This window comes from Microtus pennsylvanicus, chromosome 7, assembly GCF_037038515.1.
Source record: "Microtus pennsylvanicus isolate mMicPen1 chromosome 7, mMicPen1.hap1, whole genome shotgun sequence".
Taxonomy (NCBI): Eukaryota; Metazoa; Chordata; class Mammalia; order Rodentia; family Cricetidae; genus Microtus; species Microtus pennsylvanicus.
Genome location: NC_134585.1, coordinates 7825938 through 7846798, shown reverse-complemented (window position 1 = coordinate 7846798; position 20861 = coordinate 7825938). Strand labels below are relative to the sequence as shown.

General features: G+C 49.0%; 1 protein-coding gene across 5 annotated transcripts in view; it reads right to left on the bottom strand.

Annotated features, from left to right (window-relative positions):
- The window catches only part of Pde9a (phosphodiesterase 9A), a 90011-nt gene that overhangs the window by 32325 nt on the left and 36825 nt on the right, over positions 1-20861 (bottom strand). For 3 of the 5 annotated variants that reach the window (XM_075979773.1, XM_075979771.1, XM_075979772.1), the window contains exon 4: positions 19854-19897. In XM_075979773.1, the coding sequence (XP_075835888.1) occupies positions 19854-19897 (44 nt within the window). Of the gene's footprint in view, positions 1-6827; positions 6901-19853; positions 19898-20861 lie in introns of those variants that run through there. The other 2 variants (XM_075979776.1, XM_075979775.1) reach the window with 2 other exon arrangements.

The window sequence follows — 20861 nt, the reverse complement described above, 5'->3', positions numbered from 1 at the left end:
AGCGGCGGTGCCTGTAGCACGGACCTGTGATGCCAGGACACCCTTACCAGGCTGACGCCACTGAAAATTCCAAACTTAGCAATTCGGTTCATCAGCGGTGTGAGTGCCATTTCAAGAAGCACGTGGCTAGGTGACACCGTTGCTGGCACAGGCAGATGGCACGCAGGTCGCATAAGGAAGTTCTGCAGTTGGTGCTGTTAGGCCCAAGTTTCTGGTCCCCAAGTGAATTCATGGAGCCGGATTTCCAATGCAAATGACATGAGGGTTTTTAATTCAAACTCAGGTTTGGACTACACCTGCACCATGCCAATGCAGTGGGCGAGGGAAGTGCAGCCCCGAACCCAGGGAAAGGGGCAAACTTTTAGAGAGGAAACGCCACAATCGGGGGTGTTTGAGTCCTGTCGTCTTGGGGTTGGGTGAGGAGCACACAGGATAAGGTAGTTTCTGAACCCACTGGTCAGTTTTTGGGCGCAAAAACTTAACAAAGAGCCATTAATAACTGACAAGGTGTCGTCAAGGACAGGATGTCTCCCAAGAACATCTGGACCTCGTTAAATTTTATGGCCCTGCTCCCTAGCTCCTTTATTGGCTATTTTTAGGGTATCTGTTCAATTTCTGCTATCATAGCATATTCCTGGAGCTGAGACCTGCTCTCCCCACAACTTATTATATGGCTTAAGATGAAACCCCTTCTTTAAAAAGGAGTTTCCGAAGTCAGGTCCTTACAGCGCTGGGTGCTCTAGCCCACTGTGTGAGCCCAGGAAGATGTGCTCAAGTTTAGACACATCACGCCATCTCTGTGTGTCTTCGACAACAAGCTGCTTTGACATGCCCTCCTATGGATGCTCAACATGCCTGGTTCACACCACGTCCAGGTATTTCTGCTCCCTTCCTCCCTTTCTTTTAGCAGGATTTTGCCAAGTAGCCTAGGCTGGCCTCTAACTTGGGTTCTTTATGCTTTAGCCTCCCACATGCCTAGCCCCTCTTCTTCCCTCCCTCCTTCCTAAAATACATTTGCTAGTGTTTATCCTCTGTACACAATAAAAAACGCCACAAAGAAGAATGACTCAATTTGGATCAATCTCTTAAGCCCTTGATGCTTCACGACCTGTGGGAAATCCTTCCGGTGCCGTATGACCTTACACTCCTCACTCCAGAGCAGGTTCAGTCACCCCAGCCCAGCTTCCGGTTGTCTGCTTCTCTTCTACTCAGGTGTCAGTCCAAATGCCTGCCTTAAACCACTCCCTCCTGGTGACCACCTCCCTGAGGACACCTCGGAACAGCCTACCTGAGTCACCCTCCTGTCCCCACGCCCTGCACACACCGCGCAGCCCTATGCCACAGAAACCATTTCACCGTCACCATAACCTCTCAGAACTGTGTCTGCTCGCTTTAAATCGCCCATTAAACCTCCCCCTGAGGAACCTCACAGGGTAATTCTCAGGACTCAATAAAGGCATCAACCTACAGGTCATCTTCTGTCTTTGTCCTTGTGTTCCTGGCCTCTCTGTGTGGCCTGCAGGCCACCTGCCTATCCCCAGACCTATAAGTAATGACTTCTTTATTTCAAGCTTGTGTCTCCTAATCACTCAAAGGCTGAACTCTACCTAAGACCCTGAGGAAGTGGGTGGAGCTAACCCATGGCCACCTGGCTTCATACCCTCTGAGAAGAAAAGTCACTTTTCATGGCATGTTTTCGAAGTTCATGGGATCTGATGCCCTCTTCTGACCTCTGTGGGTACTGCATATAGATGGTACACATACATGCCTGCAGCTACAACACCCTTACACACAAAATGAAAAAAGAATTATAAAAGCATTAACAAAACTCTTCAGCTACAGGTGTAACAAGGCAGGACAGACTCTCACTGATACAATACTGGAAGTTCAAGCTAATGCAATAAGGCAAGAATAAGAAAGAAAGAAAGAAAGAAAGAAAGAAAGAAAGAAAGAAAGAAAGAAGGAAGGAACGAACACAGGACCATCATCTTGCTGATGGCAAGACTGTCTATATAGAACAGTCTAAGGAATCTATAGATAAACAACCTCTCCCAGAGCTAACAAGTGAAATTAACAAGGTCATAATATCCACATACAGTATTAATCATCATATATAATAATTACATTAAAAATACAATACCACTGCAAATCACTCAAAAAAGTCCCACGACTCAGGCATAAACCTAACAAAAACATATGCAGAATTTGTATGCTTGAAACTCCTAAATGCTACTGGAAAAATATGTAAATGAATTGTAAGTAACTCATGTTAATGACTTAGCGAATTTGACGTGGCAAACATGCCAATGCTCCCTAAACTGGTATACAGGCTTAAAGAAATTCCTGTCAAAAATTGCCGCAATCTCTTTTGTAGAAGTAGACAAGATTATTCCACAGGTAAAAAAACTAATGCAAAATGAATGGCCCATGGCTATAAACAAAACACATGGGAAAAACCTGCAGAGTGCCGGGGAAGTCAGAGAGTTCCTAGATGTGACGCCCAAACACACAGGAGAATTCTCTAAGCCACTTGTCAAAGTGAATCACTGCTATAAGAAGAACAGTGTGAAGGGGACGAAGAGGCAGCCTGAAGCCACACTCCAGGCAGCCAACATGAAACAGACTCCATGCTTTGGAGTGTGTGTGTGTGTGTGTTTTAAGAGAGAAAGAACATGAAGTTGGGTGGGGTGGTGGGGGATCTGGAAGGAGCTGGTGGAGGGGAAAGAATAAGATCCAGATATATTTTATGGGGGGCTGGAGAGATGGATCAGAGGTTAAGGTTGCTCTTCCAGAGGACCTGAGTTCAATTCCCAGCAATCACATGGTGGTTCACAACCATCTATAATGAGATCTGGTGCCCTCTTCTGGCCTGCAGGCATACATGCAGGCAGAATACTGTATACGTAATGATTGAATAAATAAATATTTTATGAAAAATTTAAAAAATAAAAAACAATTATTGCAAGTCCCCCCCCAAGAGAAAAGGAAAACTGCAGCTGGGGGGGATATTTGCTAATGGGGAAGCTGACAATGATTTGACACTGTGTGTGTGTGTGTGTGTGTGTGTGTGTGTGTGTGTGTGTGTGAAAAGCCGTCAAAGCCAACAGCAGAAAAGACTTCAACTCAGCCTGAAAACAGACAAGAGGTGACATGTGACCGACCATGAGCAAAGGAGTGTGAGCATGGAACCATCCGGCATTCACAGTCACTAGGAAACGCGTATCAAAAAGCTTATCCTAAGATCAAAAAGGCTGACCACACCCAGGGCCAGGGAAGAGTAACCCTGGGTCACTCATGGCCACGGAGAGTCTGCGGAAAAGTTTGGCAGGAGCTGACCTTCCAGGCCCAAGGAGCAAAGTCTATGTTCCCACAATCACCTGTGAGCTAACAAGATGACTGGAAGTGGTCCCAACCTGGGAACAAGCCAGACACCCTCAAAGGTGAATGGATAAACTAACTGTGCTCCTCCAAGGAAGGGAGCTTCTCTGGGAACAGCTTGGCCCAAATTACTTGTATGACCGCATCTATTCAACGTTCTAAGTGACAAAACTAGAAATCTGATGACCTCAGGTTAGCCACTGGCAGGGGTCAAGGAAGGGTGAGGTCAGAAGGGAAGTGGTTACCCAAGGGCAGGTAGGGTGGAGGAGGGGTGGTGTGTACCTGAGCGTGCGGGAGTCTGTAGCCGGCTGGTCACTGAGCCGCAGCTGTGCAAGCTGCCTCTCCGTTTGTTCCCGTGAGCATCTGAATCTGAACTCTCCTCCAAGCCAGTTCAGAACGGAATAAAAGAAAATAAGGAAGGACTGGAGAGATGGCTCAGAGAGAAAGAGCACGTGGTGGTCTGGAGTTAGGTCTGGAGCACCTACATGGTAGCTCACAACTACAGGGGGATCTGTGGCCTTCTTGGGCATAAGGCATGCCTGCGGCACATAGATATTCATGCAGACAATAGTCATACACATAAAGTACAAATGAGTAACTTGAAAAAGAGTTAAGGAAGAGCTGTCCTTTGGGTTTGGGGCATGTCTCTTGGGTCTCACAGCACTTTTATGCTTGAATTTGATTCTCAGGAGAAGCAGGACTCAATGCCCAGATAGATGTTGGTATTCCCGTCTATGTTAAGGCTAAGCCTTAGCTTATGTATGACCCCTGCCAGCATCTCTGTGGTTCTTAGAAACAGCTCGGAAACAGCGGCACACCCGCTGGGGCCACAGTCAGGCTGTGGCATCCACTCTGAATATACAACTCAGCAGAAAGAGCTCACTGGGGCATTCATTCAGAGGGCAAAGAACGAATTCTTCTTCAAGAAAAAAAAAAAGGAGAAAAAAAATCCTGTGTCGCACAGCCAGTCACATGTTCATAAACACAGCCCTGGTCTGAAGCGGTGTCTGCCACCACAGGAATCCCTGCATCGGCACTGTTTTCTCCCCGCATTCTACAGAACTTGAACACAAGCCAGGAACACGTGTAGCACCTTCAGGGCAGTGTGTGGCCTGTCACGCAAGCCACTGCCTTCGCTCCTGTCCCTGCGCTGGCCTTACTGTCCTGGGGTCACTAAGGCTGGCTGACAGCCAAGGTTTTGCCCCAGCATCTCTTGTGGCTTGCCCTTCCCTGGTGTGTGGCATCTCTGGGACGATGAGATGCGTAGGGAGCTCCCATCAGCCTGGGCTGCCCCGGCCTGGCTGCCACATCTTCCAGGTGCTCCTTCCCATGGTAATTAACAGGCACAGCTCGACCGCACAGATCAAGGGTGTTCATTACAATGTTCCCACCTTTGCACACATCATGCTTTGATCACACCCGCCCATCCTCTTGTCCCCTCCACCCCAACCCTTCTGTTTCCCCTAAGAACCCTTTCTTTTACTGCCCTATCTTTTGAAAAGAATGCTGGTTTCTACATGAGAAAAAGCACGTATTATTTCTCTTTATCCCCCCAAAGAGCCTAAAACCTCTAGATTTGGGGGCAACAGGGTTCAGTTGTCAAGTGTTTGTCATCCCCAACTTGGTAGCGAAGCCATGCCCTGCCAGCGAAATCCACTCCTAGAGATGACACCGATAGCTATTTCCCAGGCTGCACGGCACATACTGACTGAAGAAGTTTAAGCACATGCAAGCGCTTTGTTTTGAAGACGGCTTAGTAGCTCTGAGAAAGTAAGTCATAGCTTCAGGCAACTGTCATCTCTTTGGGGTCCCTCTGGACCTCAAGCAAAGGCGATGGTCTGAGGGGAGGAATGTTGCTGGTCCGCACAGACAGAGCCTGCAGGAGAGCAAGCTGGCATTCCCAAGTTAGTTTCTAGGGAAACTCCAGGAGCCGAGCAGCTAATGCAGAGTACCCACCGGCCCTGTGCGTGCATGCGGAGAGCTGGTGGGAGCACACCAGGGAGGACTCCCAGGTACTGACTGCCGCCACAAAGGTAGGTGCCTCGCTCTAAAGAGCAACTTCCTCCAGGCTGGGGAGGCTTGTGTGCAGTCTGGTTTGTGGAAGCCTTAGCTCCTGCAGGCTGCTGTGTCTACAGATTTCCTGAGGCAAGCATCCACAGTAGATGCTGGCGAGAGCTGGCGGGAGCTGGAGGTCTCAAACAGCATAGGAGGGCTGAGTTTCATTTTAGGACAGTGTGAGAGGGCCAGCAGGGATCCAGCTTCGAGGACGTTAGGACATCACAGAAGCATCACACCACTGATGTGGAGCTGAGAAACCCCAGCTCCCCCGTGCTCAGCTAGAGCAGGGTCTGTTCTAGAACAGGGGTCTGGAATACACCAAACCTCTGTCAATTTTGGGGGAAGTTACTGGGGTGTCAACAGCGACAGGTACATAGGAGCAGACGGGATGAGGGCCCCGTGCCACGGGGCTTCCCCAAGCAGACCACGACAGAGTCTGAAGTCTGACTCCAAGCTGGGTTACAGGGGACATTCAAGGAACCTGCCCCTGCCCCGCCCACTTCTTCCAGGAATTGTTTATGTTTCAGACAATTCCTGACCCTGTCGGGACTCCTGTCATTCAGTGGCAGAAAGACACAAGCAGTTGGTTAAAGGGACAGCAGGAAAGTCTGCTGTTCTGTTACAAGGAGCAATTGCATACTACATGTCGTCCAGGGCCAGCAGGCTGGTGACTCGAAGTCCTTTGTATGCTGAGCAGAAGAGAACAACAGCTTTGCCAACTTTTTCCATCCCCCTAATGCCTGAGCTGGTTTGGACACGACCCCTCTTCCCAGTCCCAGGCTACTGCATGGAGGTGGAAGGCCTGAGGTGCCAGTATGGGCATCTGCATCTTAGCTCTCTCAGCCTGCAGACACAGCACTAAAAGCTGCAGGGGCGTTAGGGGTGTGGGCATACACCTGTAATCCTTATAACTGGGGAGGCTGAGGCAGGAGGATGGAGAATGGGAGGCCAGCCTGGGTTACTACATAGCGAGAGCTTCTCCAAAATAGAAAACAAAGGACACACCACGGAGCCTCTCACCCGGCAGACAGCGATGGCTCACGACTCCCCTGGGCTTGCCACGCTACTCTACTCAACCGGAGGCAACAGATGGGGTTCTGCGCATTCTCCCAGCTGCACCGGATCAACAGAAACCTCCCAAAACTCCGAAAAACCGAAACCAAAACCAAGCAATACCTAAACAACAATGAAAATGTCTACTCCTTCGGGTGGTGGCATCGTCATTATCGCCACTGCCACCACCAATGCCACCACCACGTTAGGGATAAAATGAGCCCTATCCCCTAGACTCAAAGAGGCCACTCTCCCAGAGGCCCTGGAGACAAGGGAAGGTACAGTCAGCTCATCTCCCTCTCCACCCTTGCCCTGGGAAACAAGAGGACCAGACTCACCTCCGGCCCCACTTCTGCTCTCTCCCAGCCCCTGCAGCAGCCCTCCAACCAGCCTTTCTTCAAAACAGTGTGTGGGAACGGTCTAAAGCTGGAAGGGTCACTGGGCACTCATTGTTTATGGGCCCCATAAAACTGACATTCAGGAGGAGGGGGAGGGGAGGGACAAGACACACTTCCTTTATGACCCAGGAGGACAATAAAGTTATATGATTAACAGTGACCTTGCCTGGCACTTCTTAAAGTCGCAGGTTCTCTGGGTCACCCTGCTGGGAAATCACAAACTCAGCAGTTGAAGGATTGGTATAGGGCATTTCAGTAACAAGTAAGCAAAAGGCGCCAAACACTCTGATGTCCTGGTGAGCCAAACTGCTGCGTCTGGCAACTGTCTTGGAGATTCAGATCCACAGGCATGGGGTGTACAGAACTCTGTTCTTGGGGTGGGGGTGGGGGTGCGGGGGTCTGTCATGCTCTGTGTGGTCTGCCTGATTTCTTTTTCTTTCCCTGCCCGCTTCCTTAAGAACCTGTGCATAAGGATACACAGCGTAGGCAGTCGTAACCGCCAATGCTGCAAGTCTCCAGGCTGCTTGCAGCAGGTCACTGAGGAATAAACATTGATACACATGGATACTGGATGATGCTGGAGAGCCAGGGAAAGGCAGAGAAGGGCCCCAACTGGCAAGGCAGCAAGAGAGAGGAACTGGTCTGAAAGGCTGTGCCCTGCATGGTTCCAACTATAGGACAATCTAGAAAAGGAAAAACCATGAAGACAGGAAAGAGGGCTATGGGAGGGAGCCAGGAGCCGTGGAAACAGATCTCCCTCCCCTTCACCTGTGCCCCCGCCCCCACACCCTACTGGCCAGGTTGGCTTTGAATCTCCTGCTAGTCTCAAGGATTCTCCACCCTCAGCATCCTGAGTAGCTGGGAGTACAGGTGCCGTCACATTTCTGGAGCCCAGGAGGTTGAAGGTTTTCCTTATGAGGCTGCGCTGGGGACACACGGCACTACGCATTTACAAAGCTGAAGAATGTGTAAAGCCAAGAGTGTCCCCCATGGTGACCTGTGGACTCTGGGGAGTACCTCACGTCTGTCACTGAGGGTGTAGGGAGAGAATGGGTAGGAACGCTGTGGTTTTCATTCAACTTCGCTCTCAATCTAAAAACACCAAGTCCCTACGTTTAAAATAAGTTGAAGATGGAAATCACGGTGCTTAGAGCAGCGGCTAAGAGCCATACTGAGGGGCATGGAGCAGGAAGAAAGCAGAATGTGGACATCTACCCAGCCAACACGCACAGCAGCGGAAAAGGAAAAAACCGAGATCAGCAAAAACCAAGCATCTTCAAGACTAAGGCTGTTTAACGGTGATGGGAAGGTTTTTATTGTAAATTTGCAGGGGAGAACTGTCAGCGGCCTCTGGAAGGGTCCAGAGCAGGTAGAGAAAGCGGTAGACCAAACATGGCCAGCAAAGGCAGGGTTAGAAGAACTGAGAGGAGCCAGCATGGACTCTGAGACGTATGACAGGGTCTTCTAATTCTGACGGAGTCTGGAGTCAGCATGCACTTTGGGATGCTAATAACCAGAGAAGCCGTTTGTCCCTTCTGCCAGTGAGAAAGGAACTGGCTCCTCAGGTAGAGGGGAAGGGCTTCACAAGCTCCTGGGGAATGCTGGCTTTCGTCTAACTGCCAAAAGGTAGGGAAATGGGGTTTCCTTTGACCTGACAAAGTCAACCCTAGCCTGATCTGTAGTCTACAAAGCAAGTTCCAGGCCAACCAGGGCTACACTGAGACCCTCAGACAGCCAGACAACCAGGCAGTCAGTCAGCAAAGTAATCTCCCCAGTATATATTCTTTTTTTAAAAATTATTTATTTATTTATTATGTATACAATATTCTGTCTGTGTGTATGCCTGCAGGCCAGAAGAGGGCACCAGACCCCATTACAGATGGTTGTGAGCCACCATGTGGTTGCTGGGAATTGAACTCAGGACCTTTGGAAGAGCAGGCAATGCTCTTAACCTCTGAGCCATCTCTCCAGCCCCCGGTATATATTCTTAAAAATTACTTTATTATTTTGTATGGGTGGGTGTTTTACCTGCATGTATATTTATGCACCCAATGTATGTAGTACCTCCAGAGGCCAGAAGAGGATACCAGTTCCTCTGGAGCTGAAGTTACAGGTAGTTGTGAGCTGCTGTGTGGGGTGCTGGGAACTGTATCCAAGTCATCTAGAAGAGCAGCCAGCGCTCTTAACCACTGAGTTGTGTCTCCTGCCCCAACCAGACAGGTATTAAGAGGTCAAAATGGCTGGGATGCAGGACCCAAAAGTGTATCTCCCAACACACAACTGTCTCCATGGCAAATCCTAGACTTTTATTATGAAGCAATTACTAAAGAGTCAAAGCAGTGTTCACAAGACATTGTCAACACACATGTTCTGATTGGGTGTGCAACCAATTAGAAATCTAAAAATCTCATTTACAGGAAAACCTGGGAACAAAAAAAATATTAGGAATAAATGTTTTTTTAAAAAAGATATGCAGAGCCGGGCGGTGGTGGCGCACGCCTTTAATCCCAGCACTCGGGAGGCAGAGGCAGGCGGATCTCTGGGAGTTCGAGGCCAGCCTGGTCTACAAGAGCTAGTTCCAGGACAGGAACCAAAAGCTACAGAGAAACCCTGTCTCGAAAAATCAAAAAAAAAAAAAAAAGATATGCAGAATGTCTGTCTTGAAAAAACTTGCGGAGACTGCCCAAGGGGAGGACTGTCTCATGTTCCTGGGTGGGAAACCTCAATATGATAGAGACATCCTTGTCCCTCAAATCTACCAATCCATATGTTGGAAGCATTCATAATCAATGACATAGATCCTTTCTTACATTTTTTCTTTTTGAAACTGATATTGGAGAAAATATTTCAGTTACCTAAATCAACCCAAAAGGAAGACAAATGTATGAGATTCATGCCTGGTATCAAGAACCATATCATGTAGTACCGACGTTGATGCTAGGAACCAGGGGTGCACACGGAAAAGGAAAGCTTGGGAAAGAAGCAGACGCTTCAGAAGTGTGCCAGTGTTAGGGGACACACACACACACACACACACAGATAGAGAGAGAGAGACTCATGACCATGGGGGAGGGGCAGGATCTGGCAGTCTTAGGGTAGGAGAGTAACGTGGGAGCATTGATGAGGCAGTATGATGAGGCTTTGGGGGGAGGAGAAAAAAACATCCTTTCAAAGCTGGAGAGGGACTGCATTAGGAGAGACAGCTGTCAATCATAGCACGGTGGAGGGCCTGAAGGGAGCAATGTAATCTTTTTTTTTTTTACTTTTTTATCCGTTTATTTATTTATTAAAGATTTTTGTCTCTTCCCCGCCACCGCCTCCCATTTCCCTCCCCCTCCTCCAATCAAGTCCCCTCCCTTGTCAGCCCAAAGAGCAATCAGGGTTCCCTGACCTGTGGGAAGTCCAAGGACCACTCACCTCCATCCAGGTCTAGTAAGGTGAGCATCCAAACTGCCTAGGCTCCCACAAAGCCAGTACACGCAGTAGGATCAAAAACCCATTGCCATTGTTCTTGAGTTCTCAGTAGTCCTCATTGTCTGCTATGTTCAGCGAGTCCGGTTTTATCCCAGGCTTTTTCAGACCCAGGCCAACCGGCCTTGGTGAGTTCCCGATAGAACATCCCCATTGTCTCAGTGTGTGGGTGCACCCCTCGCGGTCCCGAGTTCCTTGCTCGTGCTCTCTCTCCTTCTGCTCCTGATTTGGACCTTGAGATTTCTGTCCGGTGCTCCAATGTGGGTCTCTGTCTTTGTCTCCTTTCATCGCCTGATGCAGGTTAATATTCAGGAGGATGCCTATATGTTTTTCTTTGAGTTCTCCTTATTTAGCTTCTCTAGGATCACTAATCATAGGCTCAATGTCCTTTGTTTATGGCTAGAAACCAAATATGAGTGAGTACATCCCATGTTCCTCTTTTTGGGTCTGGGTTACCTCACTCAGGATAGTGTTTTCTATTTCCATCCATTTGTATGCAAAATTCAAGAAGTCCTTGTTTTTTACTGCTGAGTAGTACTCTAGGGAGCAATGTAATCTTAAATTCCCTAGAAACAACAACAACTCTTTACTTTTGCAGGTTTTCAGGGGGTGGCAGGAAATTCCCTACCTCGTGATGTAACCTGACCAGGTCACCATGCCAGGGGCAGGCACAAGGCAGGACTGTAAACTTATCTAGGAGGAGATTTGTGCCTAGTGGAAGTCTGTCTCCACAAAAGCGCCAGTGGGTCCAGGGCAAGGGCCGCCTCTCAGCCAGTCTGGCGGTGACAGCCCAGGTGTGCTGAGGGAGACGGTTGGGCAGTGAGCCCTGTGTAAATCGATTTGAAATGGATCACAGCTTTACAGCCAAAGCTGAGATGAGCCTTTCTGAAAATGCCTCTTGAGAGAAGATGAAGGACGTAGCAAAGATAAAAGAAAATATGTTACTCCCGGTGTCATCCAATTCTCCACCTCTGCTCCTCTGATGACCTCATTAAGAACATGAAAATAGTGGCGGGGGGGGGGGGGATAGAAAATAGAAGCCAGGATCTGAGAAAGATAGTCACGTGTGACTAACGGGAACCACCAGATCACTGTTTCCTACGGCAAGCCACAACAGAGCAACAACACAGGCCGGTTTAAAAAGTGACCAAAATGTAAGCTATTCAAATGGCCAGTTGATATATAAAATGCCTATATATACCGCCAAGTAGCCTGAGAAATACAAACGGAAGCTGGACTGAGATGCAAGGGGTCTCATACCCACCAAACTGTGAAAGCAGCAGGCTGATTGTGGGTGCCCTTGTGGTAATCAGCAACTGAGCTGTAGCTCGTGAGTACAGTGGTCATTTCCCCATACACTCGCCGCCCTTCTTTGCCTCGGTTTCCCCTCCCTCCGAGGACTTTCTGAGATCACTTCAAATAATGCCACGGAGCCTAGTTCCATCTCCAGACACATGGGAAGTTAACCCACTTATGTGGCACACTTGCTCCCAGGCCGTACCTAGGATGCAATGTTGGCAAGCAAGCCCACAGTGAGACTTTCACAGTGATCATAGCAGCTGGTCCCCAAATCAAAAGTAACCTACGAATACTAAAAACCCAGAGACAGATACTTGGGTTCAAGTTGAAGACCAAAAAAGCAAAGCAACCAAGCCTCTAGAGAGATCTTACCACTACCAAGGCTCAGACAAACAAAGGGGGCGATCCTACAACGCTCTCCACCAACCTCATACTCCACTGAGTTCCTGTTCCTTCCACTTTATAGTCCTCTCTCGGCCCAGCCATATCGCTCCTGTCTCCACCTTCTTCGTGCTGGGATTGAAGGTGAGATCCCAAGAGCTGGGATCACCTTTGTGTGAGCTCTGTTTCTCTTTTAGACAGATTCAATCTCGTGTAGTCCAGGGTTGTCTTGAACTCACAGAGATCCGTTTGCCTCTGTCTCCCTGCTGGGGTTGAAGGTGTGTGCCACCACTCCCTGGCCTATATGGCTAACTAGTGTGACTACTTTGCCCTCTGGTCTTCAGGCAAGCTTTACTGATTAAAGCACAGATAATATACCACTATAGTGACCACTGAGTCCACCCACAGGGGCCTAGAGCACACGCATGCTCAGAGTCACAGAAGCGGTCAAAGGCCTATGAATCGGTAACTGTGACACCAAGCCAGAGTCCGCACATCGAGGTGGCCGGCACACAGCAGGAGTCTGTATTAGTGGCACTAGGGAGGTGGCAATGCAATCTGGTGACACAGGCAGAGATGGCGTGCTCTTAGGGTATGGGGGAGTTGCCTGGAGGCAGCACCCAGGGAGTTGCTAAGGTTGATGGAGACCCCCATCTTCACTGGGTGATAGCTGTCTCTCTGGCCTTTATCTAATTCCTCGAATAGCGCCCTCTGAAACTGCGCATTCTGGTTTGATCTGGCTGAGCACTGGGTTCTGCTGGCCCTCAGGATGTCTTGGTACAGAGGGCAGTTGGACCACGCATGGCCCTGAAGCCCTGAGCAACGTTCAGATGCCAGTGCCATTCTCAACCAAAGGAAACCCTATGGCCAGGGCACACATTCTGGGGGCCTCTGTCCCGCTGCTTGCCACCCGCGTCTCTGGCAGTGGCGTGATGCTGCTGGAGCTGGCTAGGCGGCTCCAAGGCGAAGTGTGAGCCCGCCATTCCCAAAACAGCTATTTTGTATTTCATACACTGCACCCTATTTGTTTTTAAAAATAATGCAGGCATGGATGACTAAGATTCTGCTTATGAAGCTTAAAAGCCTTAATGCTTTGGGCTGAAACTGCACTAAATATAGAAAATATTATTAAGAGGCATTATTACTGCTCACAAACAACACATCTGCGCTCAAATTCTGAGCAGTAACTTGGCTTCCGGGCAAAATCAAGAGCCCACACAGCGTGTGTCAGTTTGGCCCTGAGGGAGCGCCCCTGCTCCATTAGAATCCTGCAGTTTTGTTGAGACAAGGTTTTGCCCATTGGACAATGCCCTTGGGGTTACTTAAAATGATAGCTACCATTTATTGAGCATCGCTAAGAGGCAGGCCCTCACTAAGCATTTTGCATAAATTACACCATTTACCCTCTGAAGAACCCCACTGAGGTGTCTATTTTAATTCCTATTCTGCACAGGAAATGGAAACTCATCTGTGGGGAGCATGAGGTAGCTTTCCCAAAGCCACTTCACCCAGCTGGCAGATGATACAGCTTCAGACGGGCCGTTTATTCTTGGCTTCCTATTTGCGAGTCCAAAGCTCTAAGTCTGGGCCCCAAAGAAGTGATCACTTAGGGAGGTTATCCAGGAAGTCCTCCAAGGTGTGTGTGTGTGGGGGGCAGGCACTGAGGCATATTCATGAGGAAGTGACCATGGTGGACAGGGGTCCCTTTGGGCAACTGCGCTGGTGACGTCAGAAGACTGTCCTCTGTGAGACAGACAGCTGTCTGGGGTGGTGGCTTTTCCATCACTCCTGGGCTTCCCTGAACAGAGGAAGTCCTCAGGCAGGCAGGGAGAGAGGGACTAGAGAAGGGTGCCACCGACAGGTTTGAGAACAGCTCAGTGAGATACTAGCCTGTTGCACCAACAGTATCTCCTCTGCTTTGCTCTGAACCTTTAGTACTGCTCTCTGGCCCTTCCCCTTCGGTGATCAGCCATCTAAAAGGACTGACTGGTTTACTCGCTGTATCTCAAAACACTTCAGTGCGGCAACCATGCAAAAATATACATGAGGGGCTGGTGAGATGGCTCAGAGGGTAAGAGCACTGGCTGCTCTTCCAGAGGTCCTGAGTTCAATTCCCAGCAACCACATGGTGGCTCACAACCATGTGTAATGAGATCTGGTGCCTTCCTTGCTAGCAGTACATTGTATGCTTAACAAATCTTTAAATATATATACATGAAAATCCATAGCAGTATCACTCACAATGGATACACCCCTCAGGTTTGGGCCAAAATGTGGCCCATGTACACGAGGTAGTGTCACTCATGCCTAAAAGGAATGGGAGCAGCTTCATGCCACACAGCCTGTGTGGACCCCACACTAACTGCGGGACATGGCCCCCCTAATGCCACAGTGGCATATTTGAAATAGCAATAGGCAAATCTATAGATGCGAGGCAGACCAGATGCTGCCAGGGCCTTGGGAAGGGAGGGGAGCGGAAATGGAGATTGCAGGCCCACAGGTGTGGGGCTTCCATCTGGGGTGATGGAAACATTTGGGGATAAACAGTGAAAATGCACAGTGAAATACATGCAGACAAAACCACTCCGCAACACGCTGAACTCTGGATGAAATAGCATGCAAATTACACCTCCAGCAAACAGGAAAGCCAAGCTGAATGCAAATTCCTGAGGGAGCTCCCTCATCCCCTGTCTCCTAAGACAGGCTTGCACACTGAACTGGCAGGAACCCTCTGACCTGGTCTCCCCGGGTCTCCAGCAAAGGTCCACTTCTATCCTCCACATCGAAGGGGGCAGGTGTGTGCCGTGGACAGGCTGCCTGCCCCCAGGGGGAATTCTGAGCATTTTCTACTCCTGGCCACCTGTGCTCTGCCCTCTGTCCTTTGCAAACAGTGGTGGCAACAAAGTTGCAGCAAACAAAGTCCTGCCCCCAACAAGGGAGTTGTCAAACAGTGGTGGCAACAAAGTTGCAGCAAACAAAGTCCTGCTGACCAACAAGGGAGGTGCTGTGTCTCTCTGCAGGGAAGGGACAGACCTGCTTTAGAGTCAGTACCTTCTTCCTGCAGAGTTCACACTGCACTCCCACGCTACTCTGAGGGACAGAGCAGACCCAAACATGGCCCAGATTTGCTCGGGTTACTTCTGCCAAAGAGCAGAGACCTGTCCTTTTGTGCTAAGCAGAAGCTTATGCAGGGCCCTGCAGTTGCACCCTGGCTGCTGGTCACCCTCACCCTGCTGGCATTCTCGGGGAAGCCACACTTCCAGGTTGCTCCCTCACTTAAAGAGCGCTCACACTCACGGTGTATGGCAGGCATTTTCTGGTTCTGTCTGGTTCTGGCCCGTGGAGAGGATGCATCCTTCTGCCTGCGTTCAGGCTGCCGTCAGAAGCTGGGATGCACACACACGGGCCTTGGTCCTCTGCAGTACTGCCCGTTTCTCCAAGTCATTTGTCATGCTCGTGACCCCAGATGTGGAAAGAGCTTCACAGCATTGGCCCAGCTGCTCACAGGCACCCTCTACACCGGCCTTCCCCAAACCCTCCAGGAAGCTCAGCTCTTAAGTCCCCAGGACTCAGTTCTAGCTTATGTTAATAAATCAGAACCCAACTCCTACCAGTCTAGTCTGGCTCCAAAGTCACACAAAACTCCATTTTTTTTTGAGTCAGTGTCAGGACTGGCTTTTCCAACACACAAACTATTTATAGTTTTACAAACTAAAAGATCCTAGAAACTGAGATTTAAAAATGTTTGTCATGTAGGAATTGAACCCAGGACTTTACGTATGCTATGCACTACACTATAACCTCTCACACATGCAAACCCATCTCTGTAGCACTAAGAAGAAACCAATGAGGTTACCAAGCAACATCCAAAAGCCTTTCACCAGCAGCTAAAACCCCGAAAGGAAGACACCCCAACAAGTGCAGAAATTCAGGCATGAAAGAGGCCATGAAACATTAGTAACATGAATTGTCCCCAAATTATTCAGTGTATTCAATGGGATTTCACTAAAATTCTGAGCAGTCTTTTTTTGGGGGGGGTGTTTATTTTTTGTCAGTCATTAACAGATTCCAAAAATTATTTAAAAATAAACTCGGTGTCAATTTTGAAAAAAATTAAGGAAAAAAAAGAGGCTTTGCCCACCCGTTTGCAAGACTTGCCATGGGTCCACAGTCATTGGACTACGTTCATGGTCAGGACAGGTGTGTGTGCTAATGGACCAGGAGGCTGGGTCCAGGTGAAGACTCATACAGGTGTGGTCAGCTGACTTTGCACAAAGGGGCCAATGGTGACAGCATGGGGCCATCTTTTCATCTCATGGAGCTGGAGCAAATGAATCCCCGTATGGAAAAAACATGCCTCAATCCTCTCTTCGACTTGGCAGAATAGACTAAGCAACCCCTGCCTAAGGAGAAAAGCAGGAGGAGGAGCAGTGTGGTGTGGAGGAGCCATGAGGACACAATCCGCTTCCTAACCCACAGCTACAGCTGATCGTGAGAAAGACACCAGTCAGGCAAGCTGGCTCCTACCTGCAATCCTAGCACTTGGGAAGCTGAGACTGGAGGACTGCCATGAGTTCTAGGCCAGTCTGGTGCTCCATAGTGAGTTCCAGGCTAGCCTGGGCTATAAAGATTCTGCCTCAAACATACAAAAATAAATAAAAAGGCAAGACACATCACGACACATCACACACACACACACACACTGAGAGAGAGGAGAGAGAAGGACAGACAGACAGACAGACTAATCAGGTAGGGGGCACTAAACAGATGATTCACAATCCTGAAATCCACAACCAGGAATGTCTGAGAACTGAGATCCCAGGCCTCAGTGTAGTGTGGGATGATGGTTAGATCCTGGCACAGATAAAGGACTAGGAGAAGCCGTGCTGAAATCCATGCAGAGAACTGGATTTAGTTAGTAATATAAAAATAAAATAGCTTTCTGCTCAGAGGAAGCCAGGAAAGCTTCTTACAATAAAAATATTTATGCTACAAGAAGTTAGACTCATAGCTACTGTCAAGAGAACTGTATGAGAGTTTATATAAGAAACGCCTCAGAGAACAGGCTGAAGCCACTGGTGCCCCATGACGTCACACGGCAGACAAGAAGGAGATCTGGACACAGGGCCGCACACATGGCTGGCTCTCTGAGGGCACTTCAAAGTTCATCCTGTCGCACCGTCTCCCCAAGACCCAAACTGAATTTCACAAAGGCAAGCTGACTTCAGCTCTACCTCATGCATGCACAAAGATCAACTCCAAATCTGCCAGGTGGGCTTGGATGCAGCTTGGTGGCAGGATGCTTGCCTAGCATGCACAAGACCCTGGGCTTCACACTACACTGCAAACAACAACAACAACAACAACAAAACAAGCAAGCAAACACATCCATATGGAGCTAAAGATACAAACTAAAACTATAAAACCCCTAGAAAAAAGTATATTAGCAAACTTCCCAGCCAGGAGGTAAAGCCAGGTGCAGTGGGGAGAGTTCTAAAGCCAAATGGATCCTGGTTCAACTCCCAGAACCCACATGGCGGCTCTCACTGTCGTTAACTACAGTTTCAGGGGGTCCGATGCCCTCTTCTGGCATCTGAGGGCACTGCATGCATTCGGTACACATACATACATGCAGGCAAGACAGCCACACACATACACACTATAGAACACAAATCTAAAAAAGAGAATTAAACTGGACTTTTTCAAAATGTAAAGCTTTTAGGTGGTGCAAGCCTGTGACTCCAGCCTATGACTGGAGACGTGAAGAAAGCAAGTCTCTGAGTTCAAGGCTTTGTGGATGACATAGTGAGACCCAGAGTCAAAAGACAAAGACCCAGAAATGTGGTTCAGTTGCAAGGCGCTGGCTTAGCCTGTATGAGTCCCTGAGTTTGACTCCCGGCACCAACAAAAAAATCAAAACAACCAAGCCCATCTGATTCTTGAAATCCACCAATCAGGAGATGAATAGGATACTTTCGACAAAGGAAACATTTATTGTGTTTCTGACAAAGGGTGTTTGTGTGTGATGGTGTGTTAACTGCCAAGCTGACAGAATCTAGGGTCACCCGGGAGACGGGTCTCTTGATTACATGAATTAAGATAGAAAGATTCATTTTAACTGTGGGCAGGTCCATTCATTGAGGAGGGGATTCAGCGCTCTGGAGAAACTGAGCCTCACTGGCAAGCATGCATCCGTCACTCATGCTATCCCAGTCACGGATGTTACATGAGCAGCTACTTCAAGCTCCCGCTGCCTTGATGTCCCCACCAGACTGTGTGACCTTGAACCGTAAGCTGAAATAAACCATTTCTCCTGCAAAAGCTTTCATCAGAGTGGTTATCACATCAGTGGGAATAGACGCTGAGTGTGAACCTTCGGTGCATCCGTCAAGGGCTTCCCAGAGCAATCAGTGCAGGAGCGGCCACTAGGAGTTACCGATGACCAGCGGGGTCGCACAATGAATATAAAACAGACACTCAAGGGCGCTCACGGTCAGTAATTGTTAGGGAATCCACAGATTAAAACTATGGCCTACTCCTCTTCCACAGCCGTCAGAGTGACTGTAACAGCTCATAGTGCTGAGGAGACAGCCAGCCGGAGTAGGGCACCAGGGAGCCCAAGATGGCACAGCCGTGTCAGAGAAGGGGAGTAGCAGGCTTTGAAGGAGCCAAACGTACACTTTACCTCATGACCCTACAGTTTCACTCAAGCCCCACCCCCTAGTCTTTCACGGCATCTTGACTCATAAAAGAATGACCCAAAAGTCCATTCAGAAATGAATGAGAAGTACAGGTTGCGGATGACCATTATTGGCTAACAGGCGCCATGGCCGGTGCTCATGACACCAGTGGTTCTCAGAAGCGTCCTGTCGAGTCACTTCCTGGATCATTTTTTCTCCTGTGTGAAACTCTGGAAAGGGGCTGGGGAGACTGTTTGCTGTAAAGCGTGAGGACCCGCGTCTCATTCCCAGACCCCACGTAAAGAGCTGGGCACGGTGGCACATGCATGCTCTCCAGATCTGGAGAGGTAGACACAGGAAGATCTCATGGGGTTCCCTGCCCGGCCAGCCTAGCCTAGTCAGTATGCAAGACCCAGGAGAATAAGAGATCCTGTCTCAATGAGCGAGATGGATGTTCCCGAGGAAGGACACGACAGGAGAGTGATGTCTGGTTTCTATATGTATGCACACAGTCATGAATAAGAAACACTAACACCCTTCTCCCCTTAACACTTCACACAAACTCTGGGAAACACATCTACTGGATCATCTCCAAAACTAAGCCAGCTGTCAAGCGACGCGTTAGAATGAATGTTCACGGGAACCTCAGTTTCATCGACGGTGACAGCAGTGTACAGCTTCTTCAAATCACATCCAGGTGCACACTTAAACAGGGGCATTTTACTGTGCACAAATCACATACAAACAGAAGCGGTTTTTAAAAAATCCAAAAGGAAAGAGGTTTCCTACAAAATCTCACGCCTGACTGAAGCACCTTGGGAATCCTGGTGGGCTGGGGGTCTGGGTGGGCGGATCATAGGAACAGAGATGGGTGTAGAACTGAGGTGGGATGACACCCAGTATCTAGCATGTTCTCTGGGTCAGGGTGGGAACTCGGGCGGGGGGCACCTGGACAAGAACATGAGGTTTCAGATTCTGCAGTGGTAGCAAGCTGCAGAACTGAACACTTAACCAACATGCATTCATTCCATCATAGGGAAAGGCTGGAACCTCTCTCTCTCTCTCTCTCTCTCTCTCTCTCTCTCTCTCTCCATATTATATATATATAATTTAAAATGCGATAACAGGGCCTTACCAGATAGTTGCTTGACAGCCACAGGTCTCACCTTGTAGGGAGTTCTGTAAGAGAAGAGAAGGCACCATGAGTTTCTGCCAGAGGCACCGGTGGCTGCCAGCGATAAGCGATCCCTGGGGAGCGTTACAATCCAGCTTGGTGATTTGTTTTCTTTTCCTGCTGCGGAGCTGGAGCTAGAACTCCAGGCCCTGCACGTTCCAAGCTCACGCTCTGCATTCTAAGACCCCTTCCCCCAATCTGGCTGTTCTGAGTTCTCTCATTCAGGGGCATCTAGTTTTAAAAATCATATCGTTTAACAAGTTCCTTTACAATGTCCTTTATATTTGACTAATGAAGCAAACTTCTGTCACCGATTAACTAAGACCCAAATATACAGTATCAGGTGCGAAGAAAAGACTCTGACATTCTTTGCCTAATTCTATCCCAAGCCAGTGCAAACTGGCTCCCTCTCATTTCTGTTGAAGCTCAGCGGACCGCACTGGGACCACCGACCCTGTCAGAAACACATGCCATTGTGGGCCTGTTTGAAGTCCTGCAGGGGACACTGGCTATTGGGACAGCAGGGAAAGGCTCTCCATGCATGTAAGGACCTCCAGCAGGCAGGGGCAGGCTTCTGAGACCAGCAGAAATCAGGTGAAGTTGGGCAATGTCCAGGGCTCAGAGCTAACCTCAGGAGAGACAGGTGGATTGGCTGCTGCTGCTGCTGCTGCTGCTGCTGCTGCTGCTGCTGCTGTTGCTGCTGTTGTTTTTAACCCAGCAGTTTGGCAGAAGTTATAACCTGATAGCAAGAGCACTAGAGGGCTCGAGAGACAGCCCTCAGAGATGCTGCTGCCTGGCTGTGCGCTAGCTACACAGGTAAAGTTCCAACACCTGACTCTAGGTCTCACAGATAAAGTTGGGAAGTCATGTTTCAAGATGAGCCATGAGAGCCCAGGGACCCTCAGACCTGTCTTGCTCATTCACTTGTGCTGTTCTGAGAGCCCACTATGGTAGGAGTGGGCAGTGAAC